General features: G+C 34.4%; 2 protein-coding genes across 2 annotated transcripts; both read left to right on the top strand.

The window, feature by feature from the left end:
- Nucleotides 1-1,325: 1,325 nt before the first annotated feature.
- LOC143635880 (large ribosomal subunit protein uL2-like) lies at nucleotides 1,326-3,786 on the top strand. The gene is made up of 2 exons (XM_077103602.1): nucleotides 1,326-1,772; nucleotides 3,310-3,786. Exons 1-2 carry the CDS (start codon nucleotides 1,333-1,335, stop codon nucleotides 3,647-3,649), a joined length of 780 nt encoding a protein of 259 aa, XP_076959717.1. The 5' UTR covers nucleotides 1,326-1,332; the 3' UTR covers nucleotides 3,650-3,786.
- Nucleotides 3,787-16,886: 13,100 nt separating this feature from the next.
- LOC143635879 (histone H2A.6-like) lies at nucleotides 16,887-18,138 on the top strand. The gene is made up of 2 exons (XM_077103601.1): nucleotides 16,887-17,161; nucleotides 17,857-18,138. Exons 1-2 carry the CDS (start codon nucleotides 16,973-16,975, stop codon nucleotides 18,067-18,069), a joined length of 402 nt encoding a protein of 133 aa, XP_076959716.1. The 5' UTR covers nucleotides 16,887-16,972; the 3' UTR covers nucleotides 18,070-18,138.
- Nucleotides 18,139-18,976: the final 838 nt, after the last annotated feature.

Below are 18,976 nucleotides of genomic sequence, written 5' to 3'. Positions count from 1 at the left end.
CGACTTATGAAATGTATCTTTTTCATATTTCGCGTGTACTACACATGATGGAAAATATGAACTTAATGTGAATAATTAATGCATATAGTCAATACTCTAGATCACAATGTCATTAAACAATATAAATGCATACCTAAATATATATTTTCTACAATGCTGAAAAACAACCATCAACTCAATAATTGATTTTATTTAGCATCAATTGTTTTTTAAAGATGATTATAAAGGTGACATTTACAAACCTTTAAATAATGAATAGTTAAGTGCCATTTTTCATTTATTTTTTTGTTTAAAATTATGGATTGATTCGTTTATTTTTGCTAAAAAAGTGGTCCGGTTCATTTTTTTTTTGTTAAAAAAGAGGTTCGGCTTGTTTGTTTTTATTAAGTAGTTCGCTTTGTTATTTTATTTTTATAAAAAGTAGTTCAGTATGTTTATTTTTTTGTTAAAAAAAGTGGTTCGGTTCGTTACCTTTCTTTTTGTTAAAAGAAAAGTGGTTCGGTTTGTTTTTTTTTAAAGTAGTTTGACTCATTTATTTTTGAACAAAGGGTTAAGTAAATGAGAGCAAAAAGAATTTAACCGTAATGGAAAAAACAAAAAGGTTTACGAAAAGTACTAAAATAGTATAATTTTGGAAACATTAGGTGTTAATTTGCATGATATTTAAAAAAAGGTACTAAAGTTACATAGTTGGTTAAACCACGGGTATGAAAAGATACTTAACTCAATGATGAATAAAATCTACACTATGTTATAACCCAATTGACAAAATGATTTTGACCAATGACCCATGGATTTCTAGAATGAATGAGATGAGAGATTAAGAATTAGAATAAATATAGGTTTGACACCTAAACTTCAACATTTTCTTGTATTAGTATTGTAAGATGTGCTTCAAAAAAGATGCGTTGGAGAACGACTATAGATCTGTGGCATCCACACAACAACAGGTGCACAAACACTAATATTTGGGTATGCAAAAAACCCGGGTTTCGGGTATAACTAGAACCGAGTTTCGGATTTCAGGTATAACTAGAACCGAGTTTCGGGTTTCAGGTATAACTAGAACCGGGTTTCAGGTTTCAGGTATACTAGAATCGAGTTTCGGGTATTATTGGGTTTAAATTGGGTACGGGCTTGGGTTCGGGTTTAAAACCGGTTTTGTACACCTCTACTTTTTTTTAATCATTACAACTCACAAAAGCCCAACCCAAACCACCCTATCCCCAAACCCTAAAATCTTAATTCCACCATCTTCTTCTTCTTCTTCTTCTTATTCGCCGTTTTCACCAAACCCTAACTTATTCATTCTCTGTGTGAATCAATCAATCAATGGGTCGCGTAATCCGAGCACAACGTAAGGGAGCAGGCTCCGTCTTCAAATCCCACACGCACCACCGCAAAGGCCCGGCCAAATTCCGAACCCTAGACTACGGCGAACGCAACGGCTACCTCAAAGGCGTCATCACCGACATCATCCACGACCCAGGCCGCGGAGCCCCTCTCGCTCGCGTGACGTTTCGCCACCCGTTCCGGTACAAGCACCAGAAGGAGCTGTTCGTGGCGGCTGAGGGTATGTATACTGGGCAGTTTGTGTTTTGTGGGAAGAAGGCGAATTTGACGGTGGGTAATGTGTTGCCGGTTGGGAGTATACCGGAAGGTGGGGTGGTGTGTAATGTGGAGCATCATGTGGGGGATCGAGGCTCGTTTGCCAGAGCGTCTGGGGATTATGCGATTGTTATTAGTCATAATCCGGATAATGGTACCACCAGGTAGTATTATTATTATTATTATTATTATTATTATTATTATTATTGTTTATAATGAATTGTTAGTTAGTTGTTTTTGATAATATTTTGGAGATTATTATTATTGGTTCCATAGCATATAATAACCTTTAGCAGTTTCATTTCTTAATATTATTATTAGTATTATTATTATTGTTGTTGTTTATAATTATTTGTTAATTACATGAGATTATTAGATCATAACTGTGTATTTTATGGGGACTAAAGGGTGTGTTTGGGATTGCTTATTTAAGTGAAAAAGGACTTTTTGTTAAAATGACTTATAAACTTATGAATTTTTTAGAAGTTTTTGAAAAAATGTTTGGATTAGCTTATGTGTTGGGGTAAACCAAAATGACTAAAAATGACACTTTTTTTTAAAAGGATTGTAATGGGTTTTGATGGTTAGAGGGGTATAATAGGTAATCAAACTCATTAAGTTAGTAGGTTAGAGATTCAGAACTTTTCAAAACCGCTTTATTTTGCCTTCTCTATAGTAAGGCCTTATGGTTTGCCAAACACCTTATTAAATTTTTAAAAAGTTTGTAAGTTATAAGCTGATGAAAATAAGGAATTTCAAACACCCCCAAAAACACAATTAGGTCATTTTTGTTAAAATTTTGTATTTTAAAATGTAATTGAATATGATTTAGTTGTTGAATCTTACGAAGACAATTATATTGTAGATTTTGCATCATTTAGTTCAGTTTTGTTGAACTTTTGTATTTGAAATGTAACAGCACGACTAGGTATTGTTATTATTATTGTTGTTGTTATTAGTTTGGTAGTGAATTCATGGCTGTGCGTTGTTTGTTGGATCTAATAAACAAAATTTGGCTATAAGTGTTACGTTTTTGTGTTTTAAGATGTAACGAATATGAACTTGATGTTTTGTTTGTTGGTAAATTATTACCGTGTGAACAATATAAAGTCATGAACTTGATATTGATATGATCTAAAACAGCAGTTATTATTATTGTGTATAATGTATTGTTAGTTATATGTTTTTAATAATATTATGAATTGTTAATTAAATGCTTTTATAGTCAAATACGTTCTAAATGTATTTTTGTGTTTTAATATGTAACAGATTATGATCCATAGGTTGAATTTGTAAGAAAATGATCACAGTGTGAGCGTGTGTTGTTTATGGATTTTTTGAACATAACTAGGCTGTACATTGAAGATGTTGCATCTTAACTGAATGTTTTGGATTTTATAATCATAATTAGTTCATACATTGAAGATGTAGCATCTTAACTGAGTATTATTACTTGTTGAAATTTTGGTTAAATAATCACTGTGTAGTTTATGTAGCCTAAGAAGTATGAACATAGTTAGGTTGTACGCTAATTGTTGATTTTGTAATCAAATGGTCACTGTGTATGCTTTTTGGATCTCATGAATATAATTTGGTCATACTTTGTATACTTAGGCTATACATTGTATTGGTTGGCTTTTGTAATTTAGCATGAATTTATATTGATGTTAAAAGTGTGTGATCCAATTATTGAAAATACAGGGTTAAGCTTCCATCAGGAGCTAAGAAGATTGTGCCAAGCGGATGCAGAGCCATGATAGGTCAGGTTGCAGGAGGTGGCAGAACCGAGAAGCCAATGCTTAAAGCTGGTAACGCTTACCATAAATTCCGTGTTAAGAGAAACTGCTGGCCCAAGGTTCGTGGTGTTGCTATGAATCCAGTTGAGCATCCTCATGGTGGTGGTAACCATCAACATATTGGTCACGCGAGTACTGTTCGTCGTGATGCACCACCTGGACAAAAGGTCGGTCTTATTGCTGCAAGGAGGACTGGACGGCTCAGAGGTCAAGCTGCTGCTTCTGCTGCCAAGGCTGATAAGTAGAGATTTCGGTATTTGGTTATCTGTTTGTTTTATTTTAAGTTGGATTTTGAGGTTACGGTCGCAATACTTGGTACAATGTTTTTGGCTTGCTGTTTTTATTGACTGCCCGAGTTCTTAGTTATAAACTTATAATGTTATTTGCGTTTTGTTTAGTTGACAAGTTTTTAGCTATATGTATGCTTTAGATCCGGTTTAAGTCTTGCACACGAAAGCGTTTTAACTAATCAAGTTATATAGTTTGATTTTGTAGGGTGGTGTTCATTTTTAGTTTTATAAAAATGTATGATCAAACGGTGTGATAAGGTGTCTTGGGATGACTCATCGCCGATGAGTGTGGTGTAATGTGATTTGTGTTTTTTTTTGTAATATTGTTTTTTTGAGTTTTAATTTGTGAAATATAATTTTGGTCAAAACAGGTAAATTTACATGATAAAATTTTCAGGCAAAAAAGGATAAATATTTGCCGAGCAAAAAATCGAGAGGGGCGGGTTCAAAATTTCGGTCAGAAATGTGTAAAATTACATTATGTATAAAAAATTTCGGCCGAAAAAGGATAATCTTACACTACAGACCGAAAAGCCGAAAGGGGCCGGATCCACCTTTGGCCCCAACTAAGCTACGCCCTTGTCCTTCTCTCTCTCTCTATCTTCCATGGATCCATGATGGGTATACTTTTATGCGCATTAATTAATACGTTTCATGTTATGCATTCGATTGCTCCTAACTAAACATGAAGTTCTTTTAGTCGGGGCGGTATTGCTATTCGCTAGTGGAATAAGTTGTATTTGTATGGCTAGGGGAATAAGTTGTGGGATAAACTAGAAAATCATATCAAACATATGAACTTGAACATGACACGCTTAGTCACAAGCTGACATGATATTGATTTGTTTATCATGTTATCTTTTTATATATAACTAGTTTTTCTCCCCGGCGCGTTGCGCCAGGACAACTGGCAAAACCCCAGTGTTAAAACTCGGGCGTTGGTAAACCCTAGCGTTACGACGATGAGTCTTTTCGTCACGACTGACTACATTCGTTACGATATAGACATCATTGATAGAATTTGACGGTTTAAACTTAAAAAACATATAAAAAAACAAAATATTTACGACGATGTTTATTTATTTGGCAAACCCAGGCGGTGGTAAAATCCAAGCGTTGTTGGTCCCGAGCATTGAAGCGGTAACTTGACATGAATTTGGTCTTTTTGATTACGTACCTTACGGTACCAAAACTAAACAAACGAAAATAATATAAAACTTGAGGTAGACCAATGACCAATTGGGGGGGGTGTCAGTCTGAAGCGTTGTCGGTCATGGGCTTTACATGAGTCTGCGCGAACTCGGTCGTTTCTTTTAGATTTGATATGGTCCCATGACTAAAACAAAAAAAAATAACATTTGGTCATAACATTACATTTATTATGGTGACTTAACAAAAAAAACTCACCGACTAATACGTTGCCGCCAAGTTACCCAATAGACCACCAACGACACCAAACTTGTTAATGATAATAATGATAATAATAATAATAATAATATACAAAAGGTAATTGCCATTTGGTAAGTCCAACCATAATCCACAAAATATAAAAATCTGAATAACTATAGTTAGCCGGACTCTGAATAAATACTAAGTCCATAATTTCCTTGCTTTCTGCGGCGCCAACATTCACAATTACTATATATAGATAATAGTTTTTATTTTGACACAAAAAGCTTTGATTAGCCCACTTGTTCAATAACCAAATTTGTATGGGATTTTGAAAATACTGATAACTAGGCGCACACATACAATAACCCTTTTATTTCAAATCCTAAGGCAGAATAAAAGTTGTACATGTCATGGGCATTTGCATTTTCATCTATTCTTTTTATATAAAATATGCCAATTATGTTTTAAAACAATGTATCACATGATAAATATAAAAAATAAAAATCAAATTTAGTTGTAGATACACACAAAGAATCTTATGTGTTTGCCAAGTTGAATTATTTTAAATAAAAGAAAGAAAGAGTTACTCTATTAAATAAAAGAGATTGTAAAGTTTAGTTGTCTTGCAATACAGTGAAGTAACGAACAATTATTCGTGTTAATTAATTTATTGACTCATTTAATTGTTTGATATTATATTTCAATTGGTGTTGATGTTGGCCGCCCACGTCACAGCCCAAAGAAGCAAATAAGCTTTGAATTAGATAGATCATAACATACGGCAGTTTTGGGGGACGAACAACACTAGGGTAGAGACAAAAAGGGAGCAGCAACCCCCCTGCTGTTGTGCATACAAATTAAGGACCAAAGGGTTGAACGTGATAACATGAGTGGCTAGACTGACTAGTGGCTTCGTCCAGGCGGACGGTTCTTAGGTTTTAACACTTTTCACAATTTTATTTATGTTTAGATTTGTTTTTGACATTGACAACGTTGTATGAACATATTGATGTTTTGGTTTATTTAAACTATTTGCATGTGTTAATAATCCTTGCTTTACAACTTGTTCGGTTGATGACAAAACCTAGTAGCTCATTGGGTGACATAGAGTAGGTCGATTCACACTAACAAATAGGGTAATTGAATCATAAAAGATCCGATGACAAATATCTATTTTTGATTACCACCTAAATCAACCGACTTTCCAACACCATGTTTATGTGGTGTCCAATTAATGAAACGAGTTTTGTGTTAAACCTAGAACCTGAAACCTGGAGGATGTTGCATTTTCTTTAAATTGTTTTTAAAATCAATCTTCTAATTTTGTTTGACGTTTGTCCATCTTATTAAGTTAATTTTATATTGAAAATCAACAAACTTTGTAATACTTACCACATACTCCTTGTGGATACGATACCCTACTTACTCTAACTATTTAGTTTAATTGGACTTTTGAATGACTAACACGACGGTCATCAAAATGAGTTTAGTATTGCAAGAGATGGTAACGAACAATTATATTAAATATATATTTACATAAATAATTAATAATATTTACATCATTTAATAAATAATTAACATAAAATAGAGTGTACATAAATGCCTCGATCAACTAACACTTAACTTTCTTTTTTTCTCAGTAACACAGGTAACACGGCTTTGCAACAACAGTACATCAACAAGAGGAGCAGCAACAACCTCATGTTTAAGTGGCGGTCGTCTACCAATCCCTTGAGCCCGCGGATAACCAAGTATGTATCCGACTTCCAATGTAGTATTTATCAACTAATTTTTTATTTAAAAGTATATAATAAATACAAAGAATGAATCAACTAACACTTTTTTTTAAATTTTAATTTTCATTACAAGGTTTCCAATGTTGATCCTAATCTCCCAAATCAAGTCATTATTCACATGCAAAGAGCTAACACATATGTTTGTGTTTCAAGGCTCCTCCACCGGCCGTGCTAAAATTTCGTTTAAAGTTCATGGAAAAGAGCAACTACCTATTTATCGCTTAAAAGGAGGGTGGGGGGCTACTCTTGTTACCCTTGCGTATCTCCATTCCCATGCGTTTAGCATGCTATGAATGCTAGAGCCATCTTAGTGGTTGCATCATACGTGATCTGGTTAGTTGCATATTATCTCTATGGACAAGGGTGTAAACCCGTTTTCTAAGTTTGTAATCATTTTGGCCTTTGTGACAGCCACAGCAGCACTCGCAGACACTTTCACCGTACTGTATTTCCGAGATGATATCCTCTTTGTGTGTACCATTGTGATTGGTGTTATCGGTGGGTTGAGTGTGCTCTTTTTACTACCAGTGATTAGCGATTGTAATGATGGAAACAAAAGACTTGACTTAATTTGTAGTGATGTTGTTTAATTATGGTGATGATGTGATACTTCACAACTTTTGTGTAGTGATGATGTTTAGGGTGATTACCAGGGGAATAATGGACCATGAAAGGTAGCCCTAACGCAACCATGGTTGAGCCATAGTAGACAACTGGTATAAGTGTCAGTGGCATCGTCGTAGAATTAGTATGATATCAGTCAAGCACAATACGAGCATGCCACAAGTATGGCGGCAGCATACATAATCATCTTGTGTTCTTCAATCTTCTTTTTTATCGTCTTCAAAAGCTTATGAACCCTTGGAGTCATATATATGGGCATGGAGATAAACTAAGCTTATTAATATAGCTGTTAGACTCCATAAAACACACACTCTAGGGTCCGTGGGTTATGGAGAGCTAAAATAAGGAAAAAAAGGATGGTTCGCATGGAGTATTTTTTTAAAAAAAATAACAAAAATGTGACAAAATTGCAAAGTTGAAATAAGTTAGAACTTGAATTATGACCTAGTTTGCATATATGTTAGCAACATCACTAAAATACTCAAAGAAATTAGCATGAACAGATATTGTATTTATAAAAAAAAGGTGAAATTTCATTTTCAGCGGGATTTAGACAGAAAAATTCTACTTGTAGCTGATAGAAGACGTGTATACAATCGTGAGGGTTTTCAAGAATCAGATATTTGAAAAAGAGACGAATTGTTATAAAAATACAAAGGCTGTATTTGTTCTTAAAAGTGCTTTGAGAAGATTTAAGTATAATATTGTTTGCTAAGGCGAAACATGGAGTGACAAAGGCTTTCATTGGTTTGCTAGATTGCAATATGGTTTGCTAGGGTGATCCACTGCGTTGTACAAGACACTCAATAACAGTTGTTACTTGTATTTTTAGTTCTCTTGATGAACAAAAAAGGTAGTGATTTTCATCACTCGCATTAAAAAAAATCAAAATCTTATCTCTTGAAAAAAGCAGCTTAAAAATTGTTGTTAAAACACAAAATATTGCAACCTATTTACCTAAAATACTAATATTTTACCCTTTTGCCTTCACTACCGATACCGAATCAAGCATCTTCGGTACCGGTACACATTGTTGGTTAGGTACCGGTACTAAGCTCATCCCTATTTGGTTTGGTCTCAGTTTCTATTATTTAAGTATTTTTTGTATTCTAATTTGGATTATAGTCAATTTTAATTTTTTAAAACCTTCAGTTTCGGTTTTTCCATTTTCTCAGTTTAGTTCGCTTCAGTTCCAGTTTTTTTAAACCATGTTCGGTTTTTCCGTTTTTAAGTTTAGTTCGGTTCAGTTTCAAAAAACCGCTCAGTTTCTAAAAGATTATTCCGGGTTTTTTTTTTGTTTTTCAGTTTAGTTAAGTTCACTAGTTCAGTTTCAGTTTCTAAAAACAAAATATACTAAATGAAACAGCTTTTGTTTTGTAGTTTGAGATTGTTACCTTAACTTCGCCGGAGATACACCGGAGTTAACTCGCCGGAAAAACTTCACATAACACTTATAAACAAGTAGATCTGAACTATATACAGCCGCCGTACGTAGTGGCTCACCACCACCAACCGCCGGTATCTTAGCTCCGGCGATGACGGCTGATGGTGGCTAGGGTTTTGTGTTAAGTGTAGAAATGGAAACAAGTTTATAAAGGTGGTATTTATAGTTAGGGTTTAGTGGGTAGGTACATGGTTTATACGAACTTGCTTTTTGAATCGTTAATATTTATATATATTTTTTTTGAATGGCAACAAATTATTGAAATGAATTATTGATTAAACTCATCGTATCGGTATACAATTGTTTTTCGAGCCGGGAAACACTCTTATATTAGGCCAACGTTCGTGAACACTCGTCTGAATGCACGATAATGCGGTAAGATAAAATTTGTACGGTTTAAAGATCCAACTGGTGATACAATACGGTGAGTACACAAACACTCGACACAACGATTGGTGATGCTATATTTTAACTAGTATAATTTTACATTTCAAAGGGAAAATGACACAATATATTTATATAAATGTATATCAATAATGACTATGAACCGTGTTCGAAAGTAATAGAAACATAAAGATACTTAATAATTCGGTGAACAAACTCGTTTAAAGTTTAAACTAATTATATTAAGACTAATTACGAGTATGAACCTAAACTTAAATATAGAGTCTCTTAATGAATTTTAGTCCACACATATAAGTATGGTGAACACAAACTTGATTCTTAATCATTAGTTATTTAACTAAATATTCAACCTACATTATCTATAAAGTAAATAACGATGATAAATAAATAAAATCCAACCATCATCAATATTAAATGGGTGCATGTAACTTTTGATTTATTCTTTTCATATAAAACAAAACACTTCACAATATGTTTCACAAAATGGTATAAAGAATTGGGGTGGATGCATGCAATGTAAAAAGTAAGTCAAATAATATCCCCTACTAGACCTTTCACCAAAAATGAATAAAATAGTACTTAAAGGAGAAAATGAAATTTAACCACACTCCCAAAACTATTTCATTTCACCCAAACCGACAATCCGGGTTCCTCACAACACACAAATATACAAATCAATTACCAAAGAAGTGTTGGCTATAAGAGACTTAGAAGAATACACAAACACCAAAATACTCTTTCAAACACATAGCTCAAACAGAATATTGACATAACCTCTCCCTCTCTTTGTTCTTCACGGCCAACCACCATCCTAAGCCACCACTGCCCCCATACAACCCTCCCCCTAGTGTTATACTTGTTGGGTTTAAGTGGCGATCAGTCAAACTTTATTATGAAAATCGGTTTCGATAATAAATAGTAAATTAATTAATCCGGTTAATTAACATATAAAACGCAACTAAAAACAAACACGAGTAATCACACCAAAACAAAACTCGGCATGATCCGATTACAATCAATACGAGTACAATAAATAAAATAAACAAATTACTATACTATCTACAAATGAGAAAAATCATACTACGGTTAATGATTAACCGGTTGAGACACCAAGGGATAGCAAGCTTCTTTGAGTGACTATATTGTAAGATACCCGGTGGTGGCGGTGCGCGGAGGCAGGTGACAGCGGCGGTGGTGACTAGGGATGGCAGTGAAACCCGACATAACTGGACGGGTAATACCTGACCCTTTAGGGTTTGGCATTAGTTTTGAAATTTTCGTGGTTTTGGATGGATTTGGGATTTGTAATATACCCGATTACCTGAACCGATTACCCAATAATATTTACCCATGTACCCGATTATATACCCGGTATACCCAACATAACATATATTTATATATAGTATACTCTAAATATTTTAACTATAGTAGTTGTTGAAACTCGTTTATGGCAATTATTAGAGACATTTAATTTTTGTATTAATCATTATTTATAATTAGTTAGTTAAATTTTATCAAAACCCGATAGAAATCCGACGGGTTTTGAGTCGGGTATACCCACGTATCTTGACAAAACCCAATTGGAAACCCGAAACCCGACGGGTAATTACCTGATTAAAACCCGATGGGTTTGAGATAGGTTTGGGATGGGCTTTCATAACCGAGTATGGGTTTGGGAATACCTAAACCCGACTCATTTCCATCCCTAGTGGTGAGCGACATAGTTGGCGGTTCTCCGGCGGGCAGTGACTGGTTGATGGTGGTAAAGGGAGAGCAGAGATTGAGAGCATTGGTGGCTAGGGTTTGTTCTTCATTAGTTTTAGGTTTACACTAACTAGATAATAATATACTAGTTAGTTTAACTGGCCCCAAGTCCATAAAAGCCCTTCTATTGTCATTAGCCCGATCTATATTCATTTATCAAATAAATAAACATTACAATCTCAATAATAGTCAATACCGATTAGCTAGTTTAAGCGGGTTTTATGATCGTTACCCAAGGTGTAACTTTCTCATGCCATAGCTCAGTCGGTCGCGTTAACTTAATCGAACCGGTTCACAAATTCCAACAGTGTCCCACTTGGACGGTTTCTGATTAAGTTCCTTAACGTTTTCAGCCAGCGGTGCTCTAGCTACACCTAGTTGTCCCAACAAGTTATGACATTTTAAAGTCATTAACCAAAACATCTTGGAATACACTATTGCAAGATAATGAGCTTATGGTAATCGTTGTCATGTATCCTTTTTGTATAAGACATCAATTGAACAATGAGACATGGATCAGATTCAATCTCATATGGCGTTTAGTTATTATTGTTCTCGATCTAGAATCAAAGTGGTCCAATCAAACACACAATAAGTTTTGGTGAGGTCTCACATTTTACCAGTTTGAATCAACAAGGGCGCCACGATGTCTAATTGTTACATATCATGTAAGAGTACATAATCTCATCTTTACTACATACAACTCTCACTGAACTTCAAAACTACTCTCAACCGATGCATTTATGGATGGCAGTTACGCGACAGTGGTAGACAATGATCAAAGAATAGTCTTTGGTAAACGAAAGTTATAATATACATTTCAGATCTAAGGATACTAAATGAGTACACATATATCAAAACATCTTATGACTATAATCCATGAAGATGATTTGATGCGGGTTACATCCAACGTCATTCAGTTTGTGAGTTTGGAAGTCAACTCCTTGAGTCCAAAGTCAATAGTCTTAATTCAAAGCCGTTCCCACGAGTCTGACCGACTATGGATCATTTATAATACAATTTTCATGGATTAAACGTATTAAAATTCGAACACAGTTATAATATTTAACGTTTGCATTTAACCATTAAATCAAAAGTGAACTTCAAAAGTATAACTATCCAAATATTCATACATCTAAATACTAAATCAAAACAAATGACTAGCAAATATAAGACCGATAGCATCCATGTGTTGATCATGCTTGTTTTGAGTCATCGGCTTAGTGAACATGTTTGTTAGGTTTTGATCTGTGTCTACTTTGTTTAGTATGATGTCTCCTTGTTTCAATATTTCCCGTATAAAGTGGAACTTCCTCATAATGTTCTTGGCTCTATGATAAGATTTGAGCTCTTTGGCTTGAGCAATGGCTTGTGTGTTATCACAAAATACCTTAATTGGTTTATGAATACTCGGAACCACATCGAGGTCAGTAATGAATTTATTCATCCAAGCAACCTCATTAGAAGCATCTAATGCAATTATATATTCAGATTCAGTATTAGAGTCCGCCACCACACTCTTCCTGGAGCTTTTCCAGTAAATAGTTCCTCCACTGAGAGTGAATACGAATCCTAATTGTGATTGAGAATCATCTTGGTCAGTTTAGAAGCTAGCGTCAGTGTAACACTTTATAATGAGCTCTTTTTCCACTCCAAACACTAAGAATATATCCTTGGTTCTTTTCAAGTACGTTAAAATGTTTTTTACTGTAGTCCAATGGCAACGGCAGGACTTTGCTAAAAACGACTAGTCATTCTCAAAGCATACGAGAGATCGGGTCATAGAACCAATCGTTGAAGCATATGGAATTGCTTGCACGTGCTTAGTTTCAATGTCCGTTGTCGGAGATAGTGATTTGTTCAACACATTTCCTTTAGCAATTGAGAAGTGTGTCATTACTTTGTCTATGTGTGTTCTTTGACTTAGCCTTAGAAGCCGCTTAGATCTTGATTCCTAGAATATAAGCAGCTTTACCAAGATCTTTCATTGCGAAACAATATCCCAACCGGTGCTTAACTTCTTTAAGCATGTGAATGTTGTTTCCAATAATCATTATATCATCCACATACAAGATGAGGAATAGGGATGAACATTTTGTCACAAATACTCGTACTTGTACTCGTACTGTACCCGTACACGTACCCTTACCCATACCGATTTAGCATATTCGGTACGGGTATTGGTACTCATTTTTGTTGAATTTTGGTACATGTACAATCGGGTACAGGTATGGGTACGGTACATGTACATTTGATATTTCGTACCTGTTTGGATTATATAAGGGTTTAATTGAGATTCTTCATAATTAATATATAAAACAAATTCTCGAACCATGTTACTACTGAAAAACTACCAAACGTTTCTTCAAAATTAAATAATATAACATCCAAGACACGAAGCAACAAACAAATCAGTTAAAGTCGGCCACCGAGTTAGGGTTCTTCAATACTATCTTATCATTAAATTGATGGCTAATTTGGTATATGTACAAATTTGGTACCCGTCACGTACCTGTGCAAGTACCGATGCCTGGACTAGTTCAGGTTGTTTGTTACTTGTACCCGTTTCAAAATCGTCGAAAATTTGGAAATAAAAAGGCAAAGCGGTACAAAAACGGGTATGTTATCATGGTGATTATTTTTAAAAAATCATATGAAAAATGTATAGACGTTTTAAAATAATTAATGAATTAACATGTGACTTGCACGTGAAGAGTGAAAATACGTATTATTAATTTTATACTATTTTCCTTTTTTTTTCTATTTAACATATGCCAATTAATTATGAGTTGTCGTTCCTAATAACTCAACTCAATAAGAGGAACAATAACATGACACAAATTCTGAAGAGATCTTGATAAATCAAATACAAATGATCACGTATCTCTTTAATAATATATAGTATTTTATCAAAGATAATTTAAACTTCTTGATAATCCTAAGAAAACAAGAAAGAGAGTTTTGATTGTCACGATCTGAAGGTAATTCATATTCCTGTTTCAAAATTAAATTAATGTCGTTTGCTTGAGTTTTCAAAACAAAATTCATGACGTAAATGTTTTAGGAACATAGATTATATTAATTTACTTTTTGCTTGCTGATTTTGTAAATCAAGATAATAATTTTCATTATTTTTAGAATGGGTGGATACGTTGCCCTTACCGACGCACCATCATCGCTTTCCAACGACGCCATGCTATGGTAAGTTCCGTTCTAATTTCGTTTAGGTATCCGTCTTTGTCGTTGTTTTAAGTCTCGATTTGTTTCAGGCTTATATGTTACGCGGCACTTATGGCTCGCACTTGCATTATTTGTGTGTTTTCTGGGACCCGAATTGATGCAGTGTTTCAAGACGAAAAAAATCAGTCTGCCTTTGAACATAACAAAGTGTTTGCAATCATTGGCCTTGTTGCATTCACTTTAGTTGCATTTGTAGGTGTGACTTCGTTATTGGGCAACGACAGACCAATGAAGCACAATTTCAGTTACACCTTCTTGAAGTTTACTGGTAGCTTCTCCGCTTTTCTGGCTCCTTTCTCGATTCTCATGGTGGCGCTACTTCCCCCAGGCTCAACTGAATTGGGTATTTCGTCGCCTGTCTAGTGTTTGGGATCTTTGTTACGTGTCTATATCTGGATGATCATGATCAACGACAAGACAGGGTTACCTGTCTTTTCAATGAGTACGCACTTACATTGCTACTTATATTGCTACTTATGAGTACGCACGATAGTTTATAATAAGCGCACCATGTTCAGAGGAACCAAACTTATATATTGTCCAAAAAGAAAAAATCCAAAATCTTCATCCTAAATAAACATTTCTAAACTGATATCTAACTAATCCAAACAATACCCATGTATCAGTTGTATATATCAAAAGTTGAGGGCATTATCGAATGCTAACAATACCTATGTAAGAATGCACATGTTAAAGCTGCCAAAATCATACACTATGAGGCTGCCAAAGTGCACATGAGATTGCAGGTAAATTAATGCAAAAACGCAGCCAAAATGCACACCAAAATGCAGCAAAATAAAGTGCAAAATTGAGCTAAAGTGAAAGAAGCTTCCAAGTTATCTTATAAAGTGTCAAAATGGACACTATGAACCGACGAAATTACTCATCAAATCCTAGAACATGAATGCCAAATCTTGCATCAAATTGCACCACAAAATTATGTGAAAGTGAACATGTAATTGTAGGAAAACGAATATCCATCTCAAAATAACCAATCATAAATCATAATAGGTTCAAATCAAGGAATATTAGTAATTTCAAAACGAATATCCACCACAAAAAGTTAGAACCTCCTGCATTATAAAAATGTTTTAATTACTCGACACATTTAAATTTATAGTTGATATTTTATCGATACTAAGACGATAAATGACTGTGACTTTAAAGTCCTTACCAAAATTTCTCAATCTTATTAAACAAATACATAACTAAAACTTTAATTCATGTATTTTATATGATGAAACTGCTACTATTACTTTAATTGTAACATGCACATTCAAGCATATTAAACAAAAAAAGTATTTAACATTCCCAAATAACATCAGTTTGTACATGTACATGTATTGGGCCCATATTACATAATACGCGCAACGACTGGTAATGATCAGTTAACAATAACTCAGCAAACAAATCTACAGAAATCCAAATTCACATTAGATTTAATTTAGCAATTAGTTGTTATAAAAGATTATAACAAAACCGAACACGAAATCAAAAGCAAACCTAAAGTTTGCTGGTTATAGAGGCTCGGATATGTTGTCATTAATTACCAAATTTGAAATGTTGGTGCAGTCAAATTCCAGCAGTTAACGATATTTCAACCGCATCCAACAGTTCAAAATTGGCTCAGATACACTATCATCATAGCCTTATCAAAGAAACCAACTAAACGTAAGGCGCAAATGCTGCGGCAAAACAACGAAAGACAGTTGGTAAATGGCAATTCGACTTAATCACCACCAAGGAAATCGAATCGGAGCCAGTTTACAATATACGATAATCATCATAGGCGCTCAGATACATGATTATCATTACCCGTGTCAACCTAACCGAGTCATAGTAGGCCTTAAAGCCGTAGGTAAAACACCAGCATAGGGTTACCGGACGAAGAAAAGGCCATCAGAACCCTATTCATGTGTTTAAAATCATCGAATTAGAAGGTTCTAAACATCCAATTAGGGATTTGTTACCTTCAATTAAAGAACTGTGAAGTGCAACGGAGTGAAAGTCGGTGACGGATATTGTTGAAATCGGAGGAAAGCGAAGACCCTGTGATGGCGCGGCGATAAGAGGAGCATGTGCTATCCTTGCTGAAGGAGGAAAATGGGAGAAATGAAAAGGAGGAAAATGGGAGAAATGAAACCCTAGAAATCAATTCTCTGCTTTTTTCAGAGAAATGGAAATGGTTTATTTCCATTTCTCATTTCTTTCTTTCATAAACAAACAAGAGAATTCTTTCCAATTCCTTTTCTCACCTCTTAATTCCCTCTACCAAACACCCCCTAAGAGTTTACTCGTTTTCTTTCTGACACTACATACAAAACTCCAATTAAAAAATAATAATAAAAAATATAAAGGTTTAAAAGGATACAACAATCACATCAAAATCAAACAAATCTCAACCCTACATCCACCACACTTCAAATCACAATCCAACGGCCACACTTCACAATCCTCACACTCCACTCTCATTGGCTAATACACCACCACCCCAACCACTATATAACCAAACCCACACCCAAATTCTTTACACCAACTCATTTAATATTATTATCATTATTCCCATTTTACCCTTCGTCGGTTTTAATATTATTATTATTATTATTATTATCAATGGCCGGAAGAGGCAAAACCCTAGGCTCCGGTACGGCAAAGAAGGCTACTTCAAGAAGTAGCAAGGCTGGTTTACAGTTTCCGGTTGGACGTATTGCCCGGTTCTTGAAAGCCGGTAAGTATGCTGAACGGGTCGGTGCCGGAGCTCCGGTTTACCTTGCGGCTGTGCTGGAGTACCTTGCTGCTGAAGTAAGTTGGTTCAATTTGATGTGTATATGTTCAATTGAAGCTGGAATTGAAATTGAGTTTTTTAGAGTTTTGATAATTCTAGGGGTTGGTTAATTTGGGGGTTTTGTGGTTTTTGTGAAATTGATCCTTGAGTTGGCTGGAAATACTTGATTTTGATATATTTTTGTTTATCTGTTTAATTAAAATTGAATTTTTAGGGTTTTTTTTAATCAAAAATTTTGGGGGTTTTCTGATTTTTATGAAATTGATTATATATAGATGCTTTAGCTGGCTGGAAATACTGTATTTTGCTACCTGTCTAATTAAAGTTGAATTTTTTAGGGTTTTTTTGTTGATTATAATTTAGGGATTTTGTGATTTTTAAGAAATTGATTATTTATAGATGTTTGAATTGGCTGAAAATACTTAATTTTGTTCACCTGTTTAATTAAAGTTGAATTTTTAAGTTTTTTTTTGATGATTCTACAGTTTTTTTTTGGTGGTTTTTTAAAATAAATTTAATATAGATGCTTTAGTTGGTCGAAACTCTTAATTTTGATTGAAATTTGTTGGGTTTTATAATTTTTGCCTTTTGTTAAACTTTTTTGAGTTTGTTTGCTATTTTACATGTTGTACATTTGTAAAGTTGAAATTTTTAGGTATTTGTAATTTTGGGGTTTTTTTGGTGTTAATTAATAAAACTTGATCAAATGCAGGTGCTTGAGTTGGCTGGAAACGCTGCGAGGGATAACAAGAAGACAAGAATTGTGCCGAGGCACATCCAATTGGCGGTGAGGAACGATGAGGAATTGAGTAAGCTGCTCGGTGACGTTACCATTGCTAATGGCGGTGTTATGCCAAACATTCACAATCTGTTGCTTCCGAAGAAGGCTGCTGGTTCTTCGAAGGCAGCTGTGGATGACGAGTAGAGAACGTAAGGCGTATTTGGTGTTGTGATGTTTAGGATTTGAATGTAGTGGTTGATGATCTTGTGTTTGGATAATGAATGTTTGTTTTAGGAGGAACTGAAGATAGGGTTTCGATTATATATGTTTATAAGTTTAAAATCAATCAATGAAATGGTCTAAGAATGGTTTTTAACATGATCTTGATGTGTTGTTTGCATTTTTGGTGCGAATTTTGACTGAAGTGAAAGTGAACGATATGATTTAGATGTTGCATTATTGCCAACTGATTGTTCTATGCTGGTTTAACATGGCGTTGTAATATGACTATTTAGTAAAGAATTGCATCCTATGTTTACAAAACAGATCATATTCAATTGACTATCAACGTTTGATGCCAGTTATTAACCAAAAACATAAGTTTGTTGTATAGTCAGAAAATAAAAGAGCACAAGATACAAGTGTAGGGCTTTTGTTTGTCAGACGGAAACACGACATGAAGATCAATTGATCGAATTTCATATAACTACAATTGTGCCTGAAACTCCATCCAAACTACTCGAATAAAAAAAGAAACACTACCCCAAGTTTAGAAGAATATAAAAACTTTGTATATGAGACATGGTATTTGGCTAAAGAATATAAAAAACTTTGTATCTGAGACATGGTTTTTGGCTCAAGAATATAAAAACTTTCTGCAAGTGCACCAAGCATCTTAAGATCGGTTAACATTTAATTTGGGATATGGTTTTGGCTCATTATGTTGCTACAAAACATCAACTTCTATATTTCCTTACGATAACGGTTGTCTTCTACTTAGTTGACATATCTCAAATCCAAGCTTGCTGGGAAATGTTAAGAGAGTATTAACTCTCATCTTTATTAATTGAGATAGTTTAAGTTTAACTTAACTCCATTGGTATAACAGCTT

Source organism: Bidens hawaiensis, unplaced genomic scaffold, assembly GCF_021521415.1.
Source record: "Bidens hawaiensis isolate Kalapana, Puna unplaced genomic scaffold, B.hawaiensis_p1.1 tig00007737_1, whole genome shotgun sequence".
Taxonomy (NCBI): domain Eukaryota; kingdom Viridiplantae; phylum Streptophyta; class Magnoliopsida; order Asterales; family Asteraceae; genus Bidens; species Bidens hawaiensis.
The sequence above is the reverse complement of the archived record's forward strand: the minus strand, read 5'-3'. Positions and strand labels throughout refer to the sequence as shown.